The 21,776-nt window shown below is 39.8% G+C and overlaps 3 protein-coding genes across 3 annotated transcripts; 2 read left to right on the forward strand and 1 right to left on the reverse strand.

The window, feature by feature from the left end:
* Positions 1–7,714: 7,714 nt before the first annotated feature.
* synprb (synaptoporin b) lies at positions 7,715–10,535 on the forward strand. Its single transcript, XM_028406630.1, has 5 exons — positions 7,715–7,738; positions 8,176–8,300; positions 9,492–9,690; positions 9,909–10,100; positions 10,182–10,535. Exons 1-5 carry the CDS (start codon positions 7,715–7,717, stop codon positions 10,533–10,535), a joined length of 894 nt encoding a protein of 297 aa, XP_028262431.1.
* A 4,281-nt stretch (positions 10,536–14,816) lies between these two features.
* LOC114436853 (green-sensitive opsin-like) lies at positions 14,817–16,277 on the reverse strand. Its single transcript, XM_028407375.1, has 5 exons — positions 15,893–16,277; positions 15,630–15,798; positions 15,352–15,517; positions 15,017–15,256; positions 14,817–14,921 (listed from the first exon to the last, which is right to left on the reverse strand). The coding sequence occupies exons 1-5, from the start codon at positions 16,275–16,277 to the stop codon at positions 14,817–14,819; spliced, it is 1,065 nt and encodes a 354-aa protein (XP_028263176.1).
* Positions 16,278–19,622: 3,345 nt separating this feature from the next.
* LOC114436852 (green-sensitive opsin-like) lies at positions 19,623–21,108 on the forward strand. Its single transcript, XM_028407374.1, has 5 exons — positions 19,623–20,054; positions 20,149–20,317; positions 20,430–20,595; positions 20,691–20,930; positions 21,010–21,108. The coding sequence occupies exons 1-5, from the start codon at positions 19,670–19,672 to the stop codon at positions 21,106–21,108; spliced, it is 1,059 nt and encodes a 352-aa protein (XP_028263175.1). The 5' UTR covers positions 19,623–19,669.
* The last annotated feature ends 668 nt before the right edge of the window (positions 21,109–21,776 follow it).

The following is a 21,776-nucleotide window of genomic DNA, read 5'->3' on the forward strand; positions in this document are numbered from 1 at the left end:
AGAAAGAAGAAAGAGGTCACATTTCTCTGCATCCAGTTTGAATGGCCTCAGTTTTCATTCAGATCCTCCAAGATGCCTCATAACATTAAAATAATCTGTATTGTGTATTTTGATACACTTGTAATAAAATACTGATTTAAAAAAGAATGTTAAAATCTTGTTAAGTCTTTTTATTTTTATTTTTATTTTCTATAATGCATGTTAGCACTACTGTCCTAATCCAGACCACTGAAGCAGATTAAAATGATCAGATTAGGATAGCATTAGCCTGGAAGTAATTCAAGTGAATTCAAAGACTGCTTTATGCTAACATTTGTTTATGCAAACATCAAAGCTCTCTGAACCTGAAGTGAAGACCTGTCACCGCAAGTATTTTACCTGTGTGAACTAATTTTATGTATACATTCGCTGATGAGGAGGCCATAATGGAGCAACACACTTACAATTTACTGATTACATCTGGATTGTGGCTCAGAGGAAGCCCTCTTGGACAGTTTGACAGTGTAACTATGCACATTGTTTTTGGACAGTACGTTTTGTGTTTCTGATGGCCTCTATGTTCTGAGATTGACCCAGACCTACTACACTGATCTCTTCAAGACAAAGCGAGAAGATTCTAATTTAATTCCTCATAATAAGGTTTGAACATCCACATTCAGGTCATCCACATGTTTATTGTTTAGCCATTGACCAACTTCTTCTTAAAAGCCCTGGTTTGAATTTATACAAACCCCTCATACTCTTTCACTTACAGGGTACAGTTTGCACCTCCTCCTACCACTCGCCACCTTCTGACCCTGCGCTGTGTCTTCCTCTCCCTCCCACTCTTGGCAGCCTTTGTGCTGTTAATGCAGCATGCACAGAGGATGAGCAGGCCTGAATACTTCACCCCTGAAATGAAATTGAATCTGACAGCTGGACTGACTAGCTGCTACTCCACATGTTCTTTATGCGTCTGACCAGCTAATTCCCTGCAGGTAACCATGGTTTCAAGGACTCTTCTCCTCCAGTTCGGCTGCAGCGACCGCCTGTTGCACCAATGTGGCATTTAATAGACCTTCACTGAGTTTCCCTGTCCTTGTCCTTGTGAATACTGAGGATCAGTTTTGCTTGCACTCCCCACAGTCCTCAGCCTGTTATGTACTCAACAGGACACTGGCTGTTCCTTTTGGGTGAGATGGATTGTTGACTGACAGCCTTCATTTTTTTAACAGCTGCTCACCTTTTAGATCCTGTTAGAGGTCTAGCACTATCCTCAGCCTTACAAACCTTTTAAACATTAATAATTGACTGATGTTCTTTGCCCCACTCCTCTACTTCCACTAGAGTGTGTATACATTACATGTTGATGTGCATCAGGGTACCACCACACAAGGTTCCACTGTGGAAAAACATACTTTTTTTGTCATGCAACTAAGGCTGGAATTTTCTTTTCCTTAAAACATGAAAGTAGTTTCACAGCAATGTGCAGTAGGAAGCTGTTCCAGAGCTTTTACAGTTGTCATGGAAACATTTTAAACATTTGTCATTCATTTATGTTTAAAGGTTGAGTTTCATTCATGACCTCAGATACATGAGAAACAAATCTACTCCCAGTTTAATTTCTGCGGTTGCTTTCTCACTTTTACAACATGGCAGGACAAACGGAGCTTTCTCCCTTTAAACAGCTGCCCAGCGGGAGCAGAGACAGTGAAGCAAACAGAAAACAACAAGACAGGCTGTAATTCTCTATGGGTTTGCAACATACAAGTAACCATGAAATGCATGTGCGGTAGAGGGGCTGAACATGGGAAGACTTTTAGTTCTGTAATAATCCCTACACTGTCTTTGAATCTCACTGAAACAAAAATACAATTATGGACAAACCAAACCATAAATGAAGAGATGAACAAACAAAATACTCCATGACAACTCACAAGCTCCAGAACATCTGATGAACTGACCTGGTGAACTGCTCAGAAGGTCTTGAACTTTCAACCTCAGTGTTTATGAAAAAGAAGGTGATGTGATTGAAAGCAACCAATTGATTTGGTTTTTAACTGTATTTATCATTATTGACACTTCTGTCAAATAAATCCCAGAAAATGAAAAAAAAATGAAGAAGATAAAATGACTGCTGGCTGTGAGTTTCTAAAAGCTTTCATCAGTACAAATTAGATGAATCATCTGAACTTTTCATGACCCTACCTAAGAAATTCATTATTAATTATAGTCATATTCTATGGGGACCTCCTTGACTTTACCATCACACCTAATGCCAGTCTACTTAACAGCCTCTTTTCTGAAGCTGAGGTTTTATATCGAATGTTTAGAGCACAAATTAAAGAGCAGTTTAAAACTATGAAGGTCACACAGTCTAAGAACAAGGAAAGCCATATAAACACAACCTCTGGAGTCATGTTCGTGCTTTAATCTGCATGTGTGCTTCTGAGTCTAGTGCACTCTGGTATGTGGCTCTCTTTGAGGAGTCTGCACAGACAGCACACAGGGAGGCAGCAGACAGTGCAGCACAGCTGAAACATCACAGACTAACTGCATGATAATATATTCATGACTCTCCTTCTTCACTTCTCTTCATGTAGAAATTCTCATTGTTATTCTGTGTATATGCAGAGCATGTTTATGTTACTCAGCGTATATTTTTATATCAAAGATGATGTCGGGGAGAGCAACACGCTGGAGTGATGTGATTATTTTTGCAGATTTATCGTGTGCACTTCATGATATACAAATCTATATTCCTCTGACATCAGCTTTGGGTTTAGTCATGAGTAATGGTCTCAACACACAGTTTGAAATAAGTGTTTGTCAGAGGAAAGTGGTGTGCACACACACACATGCACAGAGAGAGGAGGGGGGGCTCAGAGCTTCTCTGGAGTTAGCTGAGGAGCTCTTTGAAATATTTAAATGCTGGGAGCAGTTTTAATGTGAGATTGATGGAATAGGGTCAGTTTCAGCATCGCAGCTACTACAGTCATTTTGGAGAGGACTTTACACCCAGCAGATGATGACGTTCAGTATTTTCACCAGGAATGTGTTTACATCCAGGGAAATTGGCATTTTACGATGTTTACCGTTGAAACGTGTTTGATTCTCATGTGAATGTGTCTATGTCTATGAAGTGCAGACAAGTGAAGCACTTAACAGTTTAAAATTGAAAGGTGGGTGGATTGTTTGAAGTAAGGAAAAACCCATTTTGAAGAAATTAACAACCTACAAATCCTTTTACATAACACAGTCTTACATGCCCGCCCCTCATCCCCCTGTGGTAAAAAATAGACAATGCAATTTTAATACCTTCGTCTTCCTTTCTTGACATTAATGTTGCAGTGAATGTGATGTGCCCTCCCAGCAGGTCTGGTTAAGAGCATTCAGGCTTTTAATACATCAGATCTTTCTTGGTTATTATTTACTATTAAATGTAAACAACATTAACTTTGCTTACAGACTCTTTTATTACAGTAATACATCTATTCATTTTGCTTTTATTTGGGGCACAGGTGAGTCTTCTGAGAAAAGAAAATCAACAAAAAAGAACTATATCAACTTGCTGTGTGTGTTTTTGTTCAGTGATAGATGGAGGCCTCATGACAACCACCAGATATATGCTTGTCTCTTCCTCCCACAGTTTTCAGGGTAGAGGGGAGATGATGCCAGAAAAAGATTCATTAATAATGCAGCGAGAGGCTGGAGCCTCACCACTTTAACATGACGAAAAGAAAAAGAAAAAAAAAACCTACAGCTGTTAGACAAGCGCAATCCTCTCATCAGCTGAAGAACACAATTTATCCAACCAGTGCACACAACAGTAGATTATTTGCAGCACATTTAGCAGACACATTTGTATGATGAATTTCAGAGCGAGGAGAAAGATCAAATACAGTGTGAAAGTAAGAAGAGCTCCTTACTGCAGCTTGAGAGATTTTTCCTTCTCTGCCAGCATGGCTAAGCACTGCCCTCTGCTGGCTATATCATCAAACAGCATTTCAATTAAATTGGTCTGTAAGATTATAGTTCCAACTGGAGAAGAAAAATACAATCATTGTTGTTGTTGTTGTTGTTGTTGTTGTTTCATTAAGAATGGTTACTGTGTTAAAATAATCCTGAATTTTTTTTATAATAATCAATAATCAGAACCACCTTGTTTTTTAATACTGATGTGCACAAGTGTGATTATATAAGAATGCACATTGCATTACCGCGAGGAAGAAACAAGTATAATCCTGCGCCTGTGTTTGTCATGCATTCTGCAATTAGTTGTCTGATAGTTCATTGTTCTTCTGCCCCCGCTCTACATGTAGGTGCACGCTTCACACACAGCCAGAAACACACACCTGTAGTTATGTTCATTTTAATGCTACTGGGCCATGCTTACAGCATGCAGGTCCTGTGTAACAACAGACACAGGCATAACATATTCACTAAAAAAATTTGAATATTTAAAACACCCTCACACATGAACAGCACATTTGTCCCCTCCTCACCTTCTTCAGACATGGTCTTGCTGTTGCTGGACTTAAAAATGTCTGTGTGACTGATTTAGCCATTGAGCTGATGTACTTATACATAGCACTATAAAAGCTATACAAGCTGCTAAAGGTGCACAACAGGAAGGATTTTTTTTAATTCTTCTGGTTATGTCCATAAACAATATGGTTAATTTTAGGGGAAAAAGATTGTGGTTAGGGTTAAAGCAAACCCTTTCATGACATCAAACTTTTTTATTTCATAATAGAAAATTCTTCAATGCATCTGGCACTATATTTGTAGACAGGGCAATCTCATATAAAACGTGACTTACTTCTAGGAAGCATCACATCTCCAGTGCAATCTTAAATGCCTTGTTAGCTGATTAGCAGTAAAGTGATCTGGGTAAAACTCAATCATAGGTCAGGTCCTGCAGACACCATCTGGAGGACAGCAGTCTCTAAATGAGTGCATGTATCTCTTTTCTCAGGTTTATTTGTCTGTTTTTTTGTTGTTGTTTGTCTTTGTCAGACTCATGCCAACACAGATTACACAGATTCTAGTTATTATAACATGTCCACAGGTCAAAGACTCACTGGGCCAATTCTAGCTGTTTTCTCTGATATATAGGGCACCAGCTTTAAAAATAATTTCCACTACATAGATGCTGGCCTAGTTTTACGACACAACTCACCACACCATCCCAGCAGGGGTATTCCTCTCTTAACAAAATAAATAAATAAATAAATAAATAAATTATTGTCCAATGCTTGAGGTTTTGGGAGTCAATAAAAGATGCCTGTCAGTCTTTTCCTGATTGGAACTGACAAAAGGCTGGATGGAACTATCAGCAGTGGTTGCTCATGGCAACAGTATTTGTCCATGGGCCAGACAAGATGTCGAGGACACTGGAGCTCTTCAAACTTTTAATCACACACATTTTCCTGCAATTTCTGCCTAAATCATCTTTTGTCTTTTAGTCCTGTGGCATCAACATTCAGGATTCAAGTTTACCCACATTATCTCCTTCTGAGTGGGTGATTTACGGCCTAGATCAGGCTGACAGTTATGCTAAGAAAGCAGACCATCACACTCATTTCATGTTATAATCAATGGCAATATGGAATAATTATTTATCTCACAGTGAGGTTGCAACTATACAACTTGAATAGGTAATTGTTCTTATATAGCTGATATATTACTACATTGGGTAGTCTATTTGCTCAGTATTACGTACATTAATTGCACTGTCAATATTCTTGCAATGCCATCTCTTGGCACTAAAGCAGGGTGGACCTTCCCTGTTACAACAGACTCATTAACAACTAAACAATACAGTTAGTAGGGTTAGAGTTAGTAAGATCGTAGAGTTGTGGTTCAATGGTTCATGCATTCGGCTCACTGAGACCATTACAGAAATGTCTCACTTGAGGCCCTATGTCTCACTTGAGGCTCTATGTCTCATGACGTCCGAGATGCTAACCTTAGCTCTACATTAGGGTTAGGGTCAAAACTAGGGTTAAGGTTAGGGGAGTTAGGGTTACAGCTAGGGTGAGGGTTATAAAGGTTGCCGAGTTGTGGTTCAATGTTTGATGCATTCAGCTCACTTTGACCATGTGTTCACATTTCTCTTGACTTCCTACATGTGATGTTTTATAGTGTTGATATCCAGCTATGCATATCCATAATACCTTCCTTATGTTATAAGTGTTATGTATAATCTTCACAGCTTCACTGGCTTCTTTACACAAAACCATAGTTTTAAAAATAAACTTTAGGTTGGATTGTGGATGCAAATGAACTGACTGCCGTCTTTGTTCTTTCGGCTGAGTATTACAAAAAAAGCAAACTATTTTTAACCTTATCCAGGTTGCAGAGGGGTTTTCATGTCTCTTCTCATCAAGACTGCCGCATCCACCTCTATTTTTATATCACTTTAATCTTTATGTCACCCTCCAGCTTGAAGAAAATGTTTTTTTTTTCGTAAGAATCCTCATGGCGTCTGGATCTCACTTTAGGAAGTAATTTTGAGACATTTCTAAACACGTCAAGTCTGGCATTTACATCCACCTCGGCTGCTAATCTAGACTTATTCTGGCTCTTTTTTTAAATGCACCAAATTCCTGCCTGAGGGAATTGCATAAAGAAACCACTCTCAGTTTTAAAAATGCTTCTGAAGACTCACTTATAACTTCTGTGTCCTTATTTTAGGGAGTTTCTACCCTGAACTGGTGGCTGCTGTTGCTCTGTGAATACTTTACTGATTCCAGCAACCCATTTCATATATGGTCCATAGGGTAACTTGCACTGCATTGTATAGTACTAATATTCAGATGTCATATTACTTGTATAGTTTTTAATTTAACAGGCCAATATTTAATTATGTCTCTGTGACACAAATTGATATGTAATACTGTATAGCAGTAAATTATTATGTGTTATATACTCTGACATTATTGTCTTCATCTTTTAGTGCATTAAGTTTTATTGGTTTGATGTATAGGGGTATTTTTACAGATAGAATCAAAATCCCTAAAAATAAAGCAAGAAACTATTGGATATTCCTAAAACCCAGTCTGCAGCCACACAGGACTAATTGTTTTCAGTAAAATTCCATGCTTACCTAAAAAATGAGTCTGCAATACAACTTTTCTACCAAAAGAGGTCAGCAAGACACTTTACATGATGGAGAGAATGGCCTAAACATCAGAAAATAAACTGTAATTAATGAATTCATCAACGATTGCAATTTAAATATATGTCTATAATACATACAGTCCATTTATCCTTTGCAATAAGCTTTAAATAGTGTTTAATTAATCAATTAGTGCATCAATCAAGTAGTGTCACGCTGGAAAATGCTATCTATCTATCTATCTGCTGAATCATTCAAAATAGTCTATGCAGCCCCCAGATTTAGTTCAGAGAAAATCATTAATATGATGAAAACGCTGCCCCACATATTTGCATTTGTTTCATGTTTGTAATGCCGCCTTGTTTTGAGACGCAACATTTTCAAAAACAGCACAAAAACACCGCAAGTGTTACTCAGAGTGACACAAAATCAAAAGTGTATATCGTAAGTGTAAGTATAAGTGTATAAATCTCAGACTCCTCCTGGGGGAGGACACCTCCTATCAGCCTTCCCCTCTGCTGGAACGATTGCTGTGGTTTTCCTGTCAGTGACATTTCATCCTGATGACTGAAGCTGCTGGCTCTGTACGGAGCGGGGCTCTGTGATTTTTAAATGTGTATGGTCATATTTGCTCCGGTAAGTCTTATTCTTCATACTTTTATCTCATCTAGTTGTGACGAATTCTGCTTCTCCAACAGCCTTGATGTAAATAAACACATAGATTAATATCCAGATGTCTTTGATTGTGTTCATCTGTTTGGCACAGGGGATATTATTCAAAAAGTGAAGAAAATGGTTCATTCTTCAGTCCGTATTGTGAATGAATGACATTAAAAACAGGCATGCTGTTGTTTTTTGCAACTACAAACTGTGCTGCTGTGGCCTCCCCCCAGTGCACAGTAAGCAGCTCTGTTAGTTGTCTTCCCACTTTTAAATTATTCAGGTTTTGTTTTCAAACTAATTATGAATTTTAATAATGAGTCCTGTAATTTATTGATGTGTATCCATTATGTGCTAAGTATTTGTCTTACTTTTACAGAATCCAAATAAATGATCTCCTTTTTTTTCTATAGATTTTTGCCATTTGTGCTTTTGCAACATGTGGAGGATACTATGGTCATCTCCAGGTTAAAGTGGACTGTGCAGACTGGAGGCAGAGTAACCTCAGCATCAACATTGATTTTGGCTATCCTTTTAGGTAAAGTGAAAGTTGTATATACTGTATTTTGATCCCACTACGCTACACATACACTTTAACAGGATAGAAATCAATTTAATATTATTTTCAGAACCCAAAGCACCATGTCCACAGGGACCGTCTGTGTGTATTTCAGGAAGAGACAGAGGACTTTTAAAAACTGCACTGCACTCTGCTCCATCATGCTGTCAGACTCAAAGAACAGAAGAGCTGCCTGCTCTTGAAGCTCGCTCAATTTAAAGCTGGATAGCTGAGCAGGAAGGCTACCTAATTTAAGATCCATGCATCGGAAATGCTTCACTGCATCATTACACACACTCGGAGTGTCTGGTACTCTTTGTTATAGCACAGTATCACGTGACAACTTTACACCTGCAGCTTAGTGTGAATATGGCTTCTGTCTTAACATCGGCTTGAAACCAGATTCTTCTTGTCAGCCATGATGCTATGATGGGTGTGGCACAGAGTCCTGCACCAAGTCTCTTTAGAACATAATCATTCATTATTTAAATGGATCTGTGTTTGGAAACAGAAAGTGGAGTCTAAAACAGACATGAACGAGTTTTAGTGCAACAATAAGTATGATGAATGGTTTGTTTAGTGTGGTGGTGAACTCAGTGGTTTTGCAGTGTGGTGGACCACCTCCATGTTTCGCTGTCAGTGAGAGCCAAGTGTCTAATTAACAGTTCAGCTGGCCTGACATTACCCTGTTGATACAACCCACTATTACAGTAGATAAACTGCACACTAATCCAGTTTGCTAAGAGAGAACAGTGCAGGCATCATTTCAACCAGAGATCTGTCCTAAAAATAAAATGACTGATCTGTGAACTATTTTAAGTGCAGTACAGCAGATGTTCATCAGTTACACTAATAAATCTTCTGATAAAGTGATTTGAATACCTTGGCATAACTAGTTTAATTTAAAATGATTTATATACTTTACAAACACCCTATATTCTCCTAACATAACCACATAATGTCACAGTCACTCAGTCAGGGTAAACAGCACCACAAAGTGCACCAGTGAGCTTCTGTTTTTAGTGACACGCCTGCTAATGAAAGTTCTCCCAAAGTGCCAGTGGGTGTCTGAAGTGACATGTTTCCTACAGAGTGAATCCCTGCACATGTCATTTTTTTTCAACAATCTGCTGCTCCTCTTACTGTACTCCTCCTCTTTCTGTCTTGTAGATTACAGCAAGTGCATTTCAGGGCTCCTTTATGTGAGGGGAAGAAGGCAGAGGTTCTGTTCCTGGATGGCGACTTCTCCTCCACAGCACAGTTTTTCGTGACTGTGGGTGTTTTTGCCTTCCTGTACTCACTGCTGGCAACGGTTGTCTATGTTTTCTACCAGAACAAGTACCTGAGGAACAACAGAGGTCCGCTAGTGGTCAGTGAATTTTTCCCTTTATAATCCTAACCTAATCCTAATCCTGTTTACCTAAATAAATAACACAATATAACAGCTTTGCCTGAATTTGGATTTGTATGACACTTAATGAAATCAGATAGATGCTATTTTTGCATCCCAACCAAACTACTGGCATGTGGTGTAGAATACTTGAAGTTTTACTTGCTATTTTTGTCCCATGTGTCTTTTCTGAGCAGGATTTTGTGGTCACTGTCATCTTCTCCCTCATGTGGCTGGTCAGCAGTTGTTGTTGGGCCAAAACTCTTTCTGACATCAAAACAGCCACAAACCCAACACAGGTGCTGCTGCTCATATCTGCCTGCAGAGCTCAGGAAAACAAATGCACAGCTACACAGGAGCCTCTGTGGTCCCGCCTCAATACATCAGTGGTAGGTATTAAGTCAACAGATAACACAATAGTCTTGATGCAAACACAAGCCACTATTGACCTGTGCCCTTTTTTTCTTCAGGTTTTTGGGTTTGTTAATGTTGTCCTCTGGGGTGGAAATATTTGGTTTGTCTTCAAAGAGACGGGCTGGTACAAGACTGGTCAGAGATATCCGACCAGGAGTGCTTCCATGAAACGTTCAAGTGAAATGCGGCAGCGACTCTACAGCGAGAGCAGCTTCGACCAGCCGGAGGAGAGTTTTGGACCCTCCAGACAAAATAGTTTCAACCATTCAAAGGCAGAGATCCAGAGACAAGCTAGCTTCAACCAGTCTCAAGTAAGCTTTAGCTTACCACAGACATACCTTGGTAAACCAAGCGTTTATGACAGAGAGACAGCTTCTCAAGGGCCGATGATATTTGTCAATGAGATGTGACTGGGATGTTTGATGATGTGTAGTGATGCTAAATGTGCCATGTTAAGTTTGTAAAAAATGGTGTTCTTACTGTAATATTATCCTAACAAGGAAGAAGTCAGAAGATTATTATATGACAGAGTGTTTGAATTTAATATTTTTCTAATATTAAAATGTTATTTTGTTTGTAGTTAATCCTTAGCAGGTGTTGCTGGATGTTTTGCGATAACTAACTCGATGAAATCTAATCAGCAGCTTAACGTTTCACAGACATGTGATAGCTTGTTGCATTACATTTTCATAGGCTTATTTAAAAACAACTATTTATAAAGGTGTTGTGTGGAGGATAGTACTCCTTTAGTCTGCAGGTGAATGTTTTGGGAAAGTGTCCTGTGTGGTGGTCATCTGTTTCTTAGAGTTCACAATGCTAAGGATTGTCCTGTGAACATGATACAGAGAGCTATTAAAAACCATATGAAATGACAAGTGATGGAGCTTCAACAGCATGATGATGTAACTTCACATATCTCACAATATCTCACAGTTTATTTTACTTTTTTTTTAGTTTATTTAAATGGATATTTCCAGCTTTGGTATGTGAAGAGTATTGGTGCAGAAATATATCTTTCAGTGTGCTTCTCTTGATGAATATTTAATATTGTATTATTGTATCATTGTTTTCCTCTGTCAGTATAGTAAATTTCCTGCTCCAAACTTTGATGTGATCATCTTACATCTTGTTCTTTTACAGCATCCTGGCATGTATAGGTTTTAGATGTCAGGTTTAGTTTGTTGTTTTAATTGTTCTCTCAGAGATTTTCTTCATGAGATGTCTGCCTCCAGCGGAAACAGAATCAAAGTAGAGGAAACTGTCAGTGAGGAAATCTGATAGGGAATCACTAATGAGTACTCATATGGAGACACCAGCATATATTAAAGCCTGTTGCACACTGTGTATCAGGATTATCTGCTCTGCCAAATGCCAAGGGGATAATCCCTCAGGGTGTCTGTTTCATCCTGTTAGACTGTTAACATAATACTAATACCTAAAACCTCTTAACACTCTGACCATCACACAACCTGTAGGCTCCATATTTTGACAGCTAATGTCTGTGATCTCTCTGATCTCACAGTTTTAACCTACAACAAGGGACGTTATATCACAAAGTAAAGGTGAATAATTATCGCTTTCCATTGGCCCACAGAGAGGAAGGACAGGGGCTCTTAGTCAGCTCTTTTTGTTGTAGCTATGCAGCCCAGATCTGGTGTTAGTTGTTCCATAAATGTCATTTCAATTCAACATTATTATTATAAATACACTAATACTTAGCTAAACAGTGTTTTAACCAGTAGTACAAAACAGCAGCAAAGGCTTGTAGAACTGATGGTGCTGTTGCCCAGGATGCTCTTAGACTCACACTGAAATGTTAGCATGTGCAGAAAGCGACAGTGTGGTGACTGCAGTTCACTCAGTTGGCACAAGTGTAACTGTTTCTGCGTTAGGGTCTTTATTTGCTGTTAGATAAACCAGCCATTTATCAGAATATGTCATCATCATGCTGTGTTTGGTGATAGCAGGTATGCTTTTATTATGTCTGTCAGTATGTTTCATTAGTTTTTTCAGGATCTGCAGATATGGTAACAGATTTGGGGTTACATAAGTAAATTTCACTTGATTTATTTGACTTGTATTTTCTGTTGGAGCTGCTATCAGTGATGCTATGCTCCTAATCTATAATAACCAGACTTTTTTTTGGAAATGCACTGTCACTGTATTGTAATTATATAATGTGTGGATTTGTTGAGACAATAAAATGAACTAAATTTACATTGTGTTTATATCGATGTATTTATCATCAGATCAACAACCACTACACACATATACATTTTATTAACACAAACTGATGAGGTTACTTCAGCTAAAATATAAGTACTGCAATGTGCTAACAGCTTTCCTATCAGTGAATGATAGCATGGAAACACAATCAGTGCATCCCCAAGTTTGTTATTAAGACCTCTGTATGCAGCCCCTCCTCTCTGATCTGAGCAATTAGAACAAAGAGAGGCAATGCTCGCCTCTGCCGCCCCCTGACAGAGAGACTAAGCACATGCAGGTGTCCAGAGCAGGCTCTTTGAAGAAAATTACAGGGAATGTACCCACAGCATGACAATTAGGGTCAGGTTATCAGCAGGAAATAAAGGGCTAGCATGAAATAGATGGCCCATCGGGTATGGAAGAAGAGTATATTTAAATGTAATTAATCCCTTTTGAGCTGTAGCATGTTATAGAGTGGTGTGTAACACTTCTTATCATTGGTTATGTCTGTTTTCCCTGCAGAACATGAAAAGGCCGTGTCCATTTTCCTTGTGGAACACACTGTGGAACATGCTGTACTTGTTACTTTTTGTGTCACTTTTTGTATGAGCCTGCAGGGGGCATCATTCACATGTTACCTCAACTGAAAGCTCTCCAGCAGAGAATCTTGCTCTTATATCTATTAAGTCAACTCAGTTTGCTTTTAAGATGTTTTTTTTCTTAATTCCCTCTAGCAGAAATGACTCTAGCATCGTATGCTCTCTGAAAGCATAACATCAAATATCTCTGCCTGGCACGCTGCACTGCAGACCCATGTTCCATGAGCTGGTTGTTTGTTATGAGCTTGGCCTCAAGGGAGTGCTATAACATTACATGAAGTACAGCACATTCAGTTTCACATTGAACAAATGATACTGACTATTTCTCCATAGAGCAGCACAGGAGTCTTGCAGCTATGTCTCCTTTCTTCACTTGTTCTTTTAAAACTATTTGATGCACACATGCTTTGGTTAAATTTGGTTAAATTGTTGCAGTGTATCTATCAGTAAAACACTCACACCTAATGTCATTTCAATCAGAAGAGACAAAGATGATTAGATGAGAATATTTATTGAAGTACAATGAATGAATAAATTGTGCTTTGGTGTTCTAGACCCCGACTTGATGACAGACATCCAAAAGTGGGGAAAGGACAGGAGCCGCTTAAACAAGAATCCCCCCGGGTCTAGACCTGGTGGTGGTGAAGGAGCTGGAGAGCAGGGGATAGGAGGCCTTGCGCTGTTGAGGAACTGCTGGAGCATGGGGTGGAGGAGGGTTGCCGAAATCGATCTGAAAGACAGCTGAAGAGGAGACGGAAAACCTTTAAATGATTTTTGCTAAGCTGTGATTGGACAGGAGAGGGACGGCTCGACCGCTGATTGGAGGGGGAGTTTCTCTATATTAACCACCTGATTGAAGTGGGAGGCAGAGAGAGAGAAAGGGGCGAGGGAGAAGGAGAGATAAAGTGTGAGGAGGATGAAAAGGGAAAGGGCGGTTGGAAGAATGATGAAAATGTGAGGATAGTCTTCCTGATTGAACTTGCGCTTCATATCTCAGGAATTCTGAGTGTGTTCTAACATAACCACTGACTAATGTGGTTGAGCAGCAGTTTCATGAGAACACCTATGTTCTTATTGCTGCTTTAGAGGATTCCCCAGAGATTACCATGTGCGTGGTTATATTGGGGCACGATGATCTCTTCGTCTGCTAAAATCACTTTCTGTCACGCTAAGACTTAAAGACCTCTAAGTTCTTAGACTCCCCTGACCTTATTGCTTCTGTTGGCCCGATGCTGTCCAGTTCTGTGTTACAAATAATGGTGAAGATGGTGTTACTTTGTTGTATGTATGTTGTAAAAGTCTTTTAGGGTCTGGTATGGACATTTTGGAATGAAATAACTCTTAAATTTTGCATAAAGATACATGAAACCTTGTAAATTGACTTTAGAGAAATGTTCAATGATCACACATTGTACATGTTTTTTTTTCATGCATGCGTTTATTATCTACTCCTATATTTTTTTTTCTTTTTAATGAAATACATAAAAATAATTCCACTGGTAGTAGACCAGTAAAACATATGCTCCTCCATATAATTACATGAAAATCTCCCCACAATGTGATTGCACACTCAACCGGTTAAAAAGTGTTGTCACAATATCTTGCAGACTGTCTTGAGAGATGAGGTGGTTTGAGTGTTCAGTCACACTCGTTGCTCACTCACATGTATATTCTCATATACACACAGGCTTACATGCTGTACAAGATTTCCTCCACAGCAAATGCATTCCTTCACACATATTAACAGATGAGAACTCCTCGGTGTTTCCACAGTCCATTTGTTGAATCCATTCCATTTGGCAAACGTGCAAGACTTTTTTTCTAACAGGATCTTTGACAATCTGAAAGCAATCAACATAGAGAATGTCCATATATTTGACGATGTCATCATGATTGAGACACAGAGGACACTTCTGTCTTGCTTGTTGAAACTGAGGACTCATCGTCCACCATGCCGCCCATTCCAATGGTGCTCAACATGCAGTTACGGAACTGAAAGACAAAGCAAAGACCGAAAACTCAGAACATGAGTACACATACTTCATGGTTTGCATTAAAAGAAAAAAACTAATTGATAGAGAACAAACCTGTTTGTTCAACAGCACATAGATAACAGGGTTGTACAGGGCAGAGCTCTTTGCAAAGAAGGCAGGGATGGCTGCCTGCATTGCAGTGAAGGAAGCTCCCTTGTTCAGGAAGATCCAGGCAGAGAAAGTGGCATATGGTACCCATGCAACCAGGAAGCCGATGACCATCAAGAAGCACATACGTGTCACTTCCTTCTCTGCTTTCTGGGTAGAGGCTGAGTCCTGCTGCTGGGCTGCAGCCTAAAGCATCCACAGAAAAAAAGAGTTAAAGTGAAATCACTATTCACAGCACACAGTCAGTTTATGAACTCACACCGCACATGAACTTCACTTACAGCTTTCACTGTCAGCACAAGACATCCGTAGCTGAAGAAAATCAGGAAGACAGGGACGAAGAAGTGGACAACAAACATGTAGATGACGTATGACTCATTGTTGAAGCCTGGAGCCCGAGTGTAGTAGTCAGGTCCGCAGGAGCACTGCATGCCCTCAGGAAGGTACCTGTGTGAGGTTGAATACGTTTTCACATAAGTTTCAACAAGCACTGCACTGTCACACTTTAGGTAGTAGTTATATTAACTTAGAGTTAAATCACAGCACAAATATGAATTACCTGGACCAGCCAAAGAGAGGAGGTCCAGCACAAGAGAAGGCCATGATCCAGGTGAAGGCGACTCCAACTGCAGCATGAGTTCCACTGAATTTGAAGCTTCCCATGGGTTTGCAGACGACAATGTACCTCTCAACAGCCAGCACCACCAGAGACCAGAGAGCCACTTCACCTGTAGAGAGGAAAGGTGAGAAAAGTTACTCATTATTGTTGTACTGCCTGTGACACTCAGGGAATCTACTGTAATTCTGCTCTGTCTGTCTTACCTCCCAGTGTGGCCATGAATCCCTCAATAGCACAGAAAGTGGGGCCAAGGATGAAGTAGCCGTTCAGAGCAGACGTGATGGTGATGGTGAAGCCAAAGGCGCACATGATGAGTCCAGCCACAGCCAGGTTGACCAGGATGAAGTTGAGGGGTTGTCGGAGCTTCTTGTTCTGAGCCGTCACGAACAATGTCAGGCCGTTGATAGGAGTTCCAGTGCAGATCAGGAAGAACATGTAGAAAGCCAGCAGATAGTAGATCCATGGATCTACCATGTAGTACTGTGGGTATTCATAAGGACTCCTAACAATCCCAGTCCTGTTGGACATGGGGATGTAGAAGTTCCTGCCCTCTGTGCCATTGGGCTCGAATCCTCCATCCCAAGCCATGTTCAGTTGCTTTGTTTGCCAGAGCTTCAACTGAGTCCAACAATGTCTGAGCAAACTCACACAGGTAGTTTATGCTGTCTCTGCTGTTTTATACCTTCCCGGGTTTATCCTCACATTAGCAAAATTAGATTATAAGAAGATTGAGAGGAAGTCAACAGCTCAGGTCTGCCAGATAATTGACTTTAAGGAAGTGCAGGGGGATCATGACCTGTAAGGGTTAAGTATATTTGCACTTTCATCTCAACAAATATCCTTATATCTGAACATTTATCTTTATAACTTCGTACATGTGTGATGTGTACATAAGACAGGTAATGAGTTTCTGTGTTGTTTAACACAGTGTGATTCATACACCAGTTAATGCAGAACCCACTGCCAGACATTTTGCCAGTGCGCTAGATTGACAAACACCATTTAGTAAGTTAGGGAGCCCAATTACACTTTTTTATTTGTAGAATAATGCATATATATTAAATGTCTTCAATCTTCTAAATCTAATTTCTTTTTCTTTTTTTACAGAATCCTTAATTCAAATTTCAATATGATAACATTTATGATATTTTACAGTTATGCTTAACTGATGTTGATAGTCTCTTTTGTTAATTCAAACACGTTTCAAGCCTATGTTTAAACCCTTATACCCTTATGTAAAGATATTTTTCTGATAGAAATCTTTTTTAGATATTTTTAAAATTGCTTCAAATAAGAAGAACAGCCTAATAATTTTCAAAATTTACAGTGCTGCGGGGATGTGTGTGCTTTTCTATTATGCTTGTCAATAATTATATGGATCACAGAGTGATTATTTAAGTATTTAATTAGTCTCACCCCGCAGATGCAGCTGACGTAATCCTTTTAAGAAGCCCATTCCTCTTGCTGACCTACTTGTCTCTGCTGATGAGAAATGGTCAGACTGTTTTCTGAAACCTTTTTTTTCTCCGAAGAAAACACTTTTTGGAGAACAATGGAGAGGAAGAGGGATACAGCGACACTGAGAGAGATGGGTAAGTATAGCTTTCAGCTTGTGGTCATCACATGTGTGTGTGTTTTGTATTATTTATTACTCATTTTGACTGTTAATTAGTGTCAGAGATTAACCCTATGTAACACAGCCTAGAATGAGATGCTGCTGCACTGAACATAGTTCAGCCTCTTTTGTTTCGGGTTATTCTTTGTATTGTAGCCTGTTACATTTTTATATTGTGTTACAAACACTGTTCACTCCCTCCCGCTGTTGTGTGCACTTCTTCATAGAACCTCACAGCCGAGTGAAGGCTGGTCAGTGAATGTCTGGCACAGTGATTTTATTTTGAAGTAGCGGTTGTGTAGTAGTGCTTATGTACCGTAGGTCTCCTTATGTACGTCTTCCTGGAGCTAGGACAATTTTTTGTTTTTTAGTAAATGAAGAAACAGAAAGCAGATTAGGCTCGTTGTCATATGAAGCTCAATATTACAGTCATAATGAGTTTACATAAGATAAGATAAGATAAGATAAGATAAGATAAGATAAGATAAGGTGGGACTTAACTGACCCGCAGAGGGAAATTTAATCATTACTGTAGCAAACATTACAGACATAAAGACAGTGTACTGAAGTACATTTACACTCAATAAAGTGGAGGCTTAAAGTAGAAACCCCCCCCCCCCCCCCCCCCCGACAACAACCCAGAGACTGACTAAGCATGAGTGAGTGAGATTTACTGCACAGTACAAACAAACCGAGGACTTTCCAAGTTACCTACAAACCATTACAAAAGTTATGTGAAACTGATTTTAATCTGTTGGATGTGTCTTCTTGTTGATACCAAATATAGACTTAGATGTAGAGCTAGCTAAGATGAGCTGATGCTTTCATTTAATGCTCAAGCCTGTGGCCTCACCTCACAACCACTTTGTTATTGCTTTACCCACCATATTTGTATCTGATCCATATAAATCAATGCAGTTATTTAATTACTAATTTTCAAATCTTTCTGGGGCAACAGTACAATGCAATGATGAAGCCATCACAAGTCCAACTATCGCTGAGAGGACCAGGATGTAGATGACAGGTTGGTGGATCTTCTTGATTCTGGAGAAACAACGTTCACAAATATGTTTGAATCTACAAAGATCTTTACCAGATAAACATGCGACTATTCAAACAGATTTCACACTCCAAGTCTCGTGGCATGTGTGTGCTAAAGTTACTTGACACTGTTAACATCTAATCTCTTTAACTCACTTAAGGTTTCCAAACTTGTGAAAATTAGACTTCAGGTAGATTGAGGTAAGTAGAAAATGTTTAATGATCTTAACACCAGCGACTGTTTTAAGTCCCTGACTCACTTCGGTAGGTGATAAGCCAGGTTATGAGGTTGTACCCAGACACTCTCAGTGTGTATAGATTTAAAGGTGTTTCCATTGTACCATCTATACTGCACTAGCATTTGTTTGATTTTGACACAACTTCAGGATAGCTTGTTCTGAATCAAAACTCATTTAGTGTCTTACCACAGCTTCTTGTTTGAGTCATCTTTCCTTTTGTCCATTGACTTTTACTGACAAATAAACAGGTTATTTGATACTGGATGTTCTGGGCAACTGACGGTGTGCCTGTAAGTTTAAGGAAGATAAGAGATGACCAAAGTCGTCAGCAGACATTTTTTTCTCTGACCCGTGACAGAAAAGCTTTTGCTTTTAATCACGGCCAGGTGAGACACTGAGGTTAATCCAATCAGGATAATGACACCTACAGTTCCTCCATCTGGAAGCGGATGCAGATTAGTTGATTGCTGGTCCGGCCTAAAGCAATGAAGACATAAAAACATTTAAATCAGAATGTGAAATAATAAACCAGCAGCCATGCTCACATGAGTATTTGGAGGTAGAAATGTGGCTGATTAATACTGTGGACATCTTGCATAGGTCACTTAGAGCAAACTGAACGCACTATTTACATCAGGTACATTTTGTTTTCTAATTGGCCCATTGGCCCAACAGAAACATCTATAGGGTGAATACCTTCGAATGATTAGTTAGTAATTACTCATTACTAATAATTAGACAACATGTTTTTGATTCTAGGATCAATTTGCTCGTTTAGTCCTGATAATGTCTTAAAGGCTATCTGAACTTAATCCCCATCTTTGAGTCAGGATAAAAAGAATATCTCCGGACTACGAATGCGGAGTGCATTGGAGCCCAGCCTGTCTATCCGGTGTTAGGATTTATTGACAGCCTCTTTACTTCTGTATTACCTCACAATCCTGTAATCCCATTTTACCACTTTGATAATAGGGTTAGTGGACAGGTATAAAAACAATGTTGTGCAACTGTTTATCTCGAGTCAAGGATCGACACTGTTGAGTTCATTCTGCAGAGCAGCTCCACAGAACACTTGACCGGTAGAGATGGCTTGGGATGGAGGAATCGAGCCCAATGGCACAGAGGGAAGGAACTTCTACATCCCCATGTCCAACAGGACTGGGATTGTTAGGAGTCCTTTTGAATACCCACAGTACTACATGGTAGATCCATGGATCTACTATCTGCTGGCTTTCTACATGTTCTTCCTGATCTGCACTGGAACTCCTATCAACGGCCTGACATTGTTCGTGACGGCTCAGAACAAGAAGCTCCGACAACCCCTCAACTTCATCCTGGTCAACCTGGCTGTGGCTGGACTCATCATGTGCGCCTTTGGCTTCACCATCACCATCACATCTGCTCTGAACGGCTACTTCATCCTTGGCCCCACTTTCTGTGCTATTGAGGGATTCATGGCCACACTGGGAGGTAAGACAGACAGAGCAGAATTACAGTAGATTCCCTGAGTGTCACAGGCAGTACGACAATAATGAGTAACTTTTCTCACCTTTCCTCTCTACAGGTGAAGTGGCTCTCTGGTCTCTGGTGGTGCTGGCTGTTGAGAGGTACATTGTCGTCTGCAAACCCATGGGAAGCTTCAAATTCAGTGGAACTCATGCTGGAGCTGGAGTCGCCTTCACCTGGATCATGGCCTTCGCTTGTGCTGGACCTCCTCTCTTTGGCTGGTCCAGGTAATTCATATTTGTGCTGTGATTTAACTCTAAGTTAATATAACTACTACCTAAAGTGTGACAGTGCAGTGCTTGTTGAAACGTATGTGAAAACGTATTCAACCTCACACAGGTACCTTCCTGAGGGCATGCAGTGCTCCTGCGGACCTGACTACTACACTCGGGCTCCAGGCTTCAACAATGAGTCATACGTCATCTACATGTTTGTTGTCCACTTCTTTGTCCCTGTCTTCCTGATTTTCTTCAGCTACGGATGTCTTGTGCTGACAGTGAAAGCTGTAAGTGAAGTTCATGTGCGGTGTGAGTTCATAAACTGACTGTGTGCTGTGAATAGTGATTTCACTTTAACTCTTTTTTTCTGTGGATGCTTTAGGCTGCAGCCCAGCAGCAGGACTCAGCCTCTACCCAGAAAGCAGAGAAGGAAGTGACACGTATGTGCTTCTTGATGGTCATCGGCTTCCTGGTTGCATGGACACCATATGCCACTTTCTCTGCCTGGATCTTCCTGAACAAGGGAGCTTCCTTCACTGCCATGCAGGCAGCCATCCCTGCCTTCTTTGCAAAGAGCTCTGCCCTGTACAACCCTGTTATCTACGTGCTGTTGAACAAACAGGTTGGTCATATACATTACCTACCTCTGCCTTTTTCATTGTTCTATTACTCTGACCATGACCATTTTTTAACCCTTTCAGTTCCGTAACTGCATGCTGAGTACCATTGGAATGGGCGGCATGGTAGAGGATGAGACCTCAGTTTCAACAAGCAAGACAGAAGTGTCCTCTGTGTCTTAAACATAGAGACATTTTCATACATCTGGACATTTTCCTTTCTACTCTCACTTTGATTTGACAAACCTCGATATGGACTGAGCAACGTTCAGGGACGTCTGAACTGTTTGACCAGCTCCAGGACAAACTCATGAACTGCACTTTCTTTCTTCTTGGATGAATGTTGGAAAGTTTGAATGCAAATAATGTTCTTGCATCACATTTTTTAAATGAACATCTATATACAATGTGTGTTTTTGTCCCTTTTTGAGTTGGTCATCATGAATTGTAAACATTGTATATAAGAAAAATAGTGTAGAGGAATAAATGCATGCATAAACAAAATGCTTTGTTATGTGTTCCTTTCATAAAGACTTATTAAAGTTGTGTCCTCAGAAGGTGTGAGACAGATTAACTTTAAGAACCACTCAAGCACATGCCTTTGCATCTTGCTTGTAGAAGGCTTTACCTTCCAGGGGATCACCAAAGGACAAAGTCATGCTGCAAATTTGGTCAAGTGTGTGGTGACACAAAAGAGGAGCGTGGCAAACCTAGATCAGGTTAATCCACTTAACAAATAAATCAGCAGTGTTAAGAACAGGCCTTGGCTTCAACTGACATAGGGACATCAACACTTAAGGTGTTTAATGCTGATTGAAGAGGTTTAATCCCTGCAAAGCATAGAAAAAAGA

Source organism: Parambassis ranga, chromosome 5, assembly GCF_900634625.1.
Source record: "Parambassis ranga chromosome 5, fParRan2.1, whole genome shotgun sequence".
NCBI lineage: Eukaryota > Metazoa > Chordata > Actinopteri > Ambassidae > Parambassis > Parambassis ranga.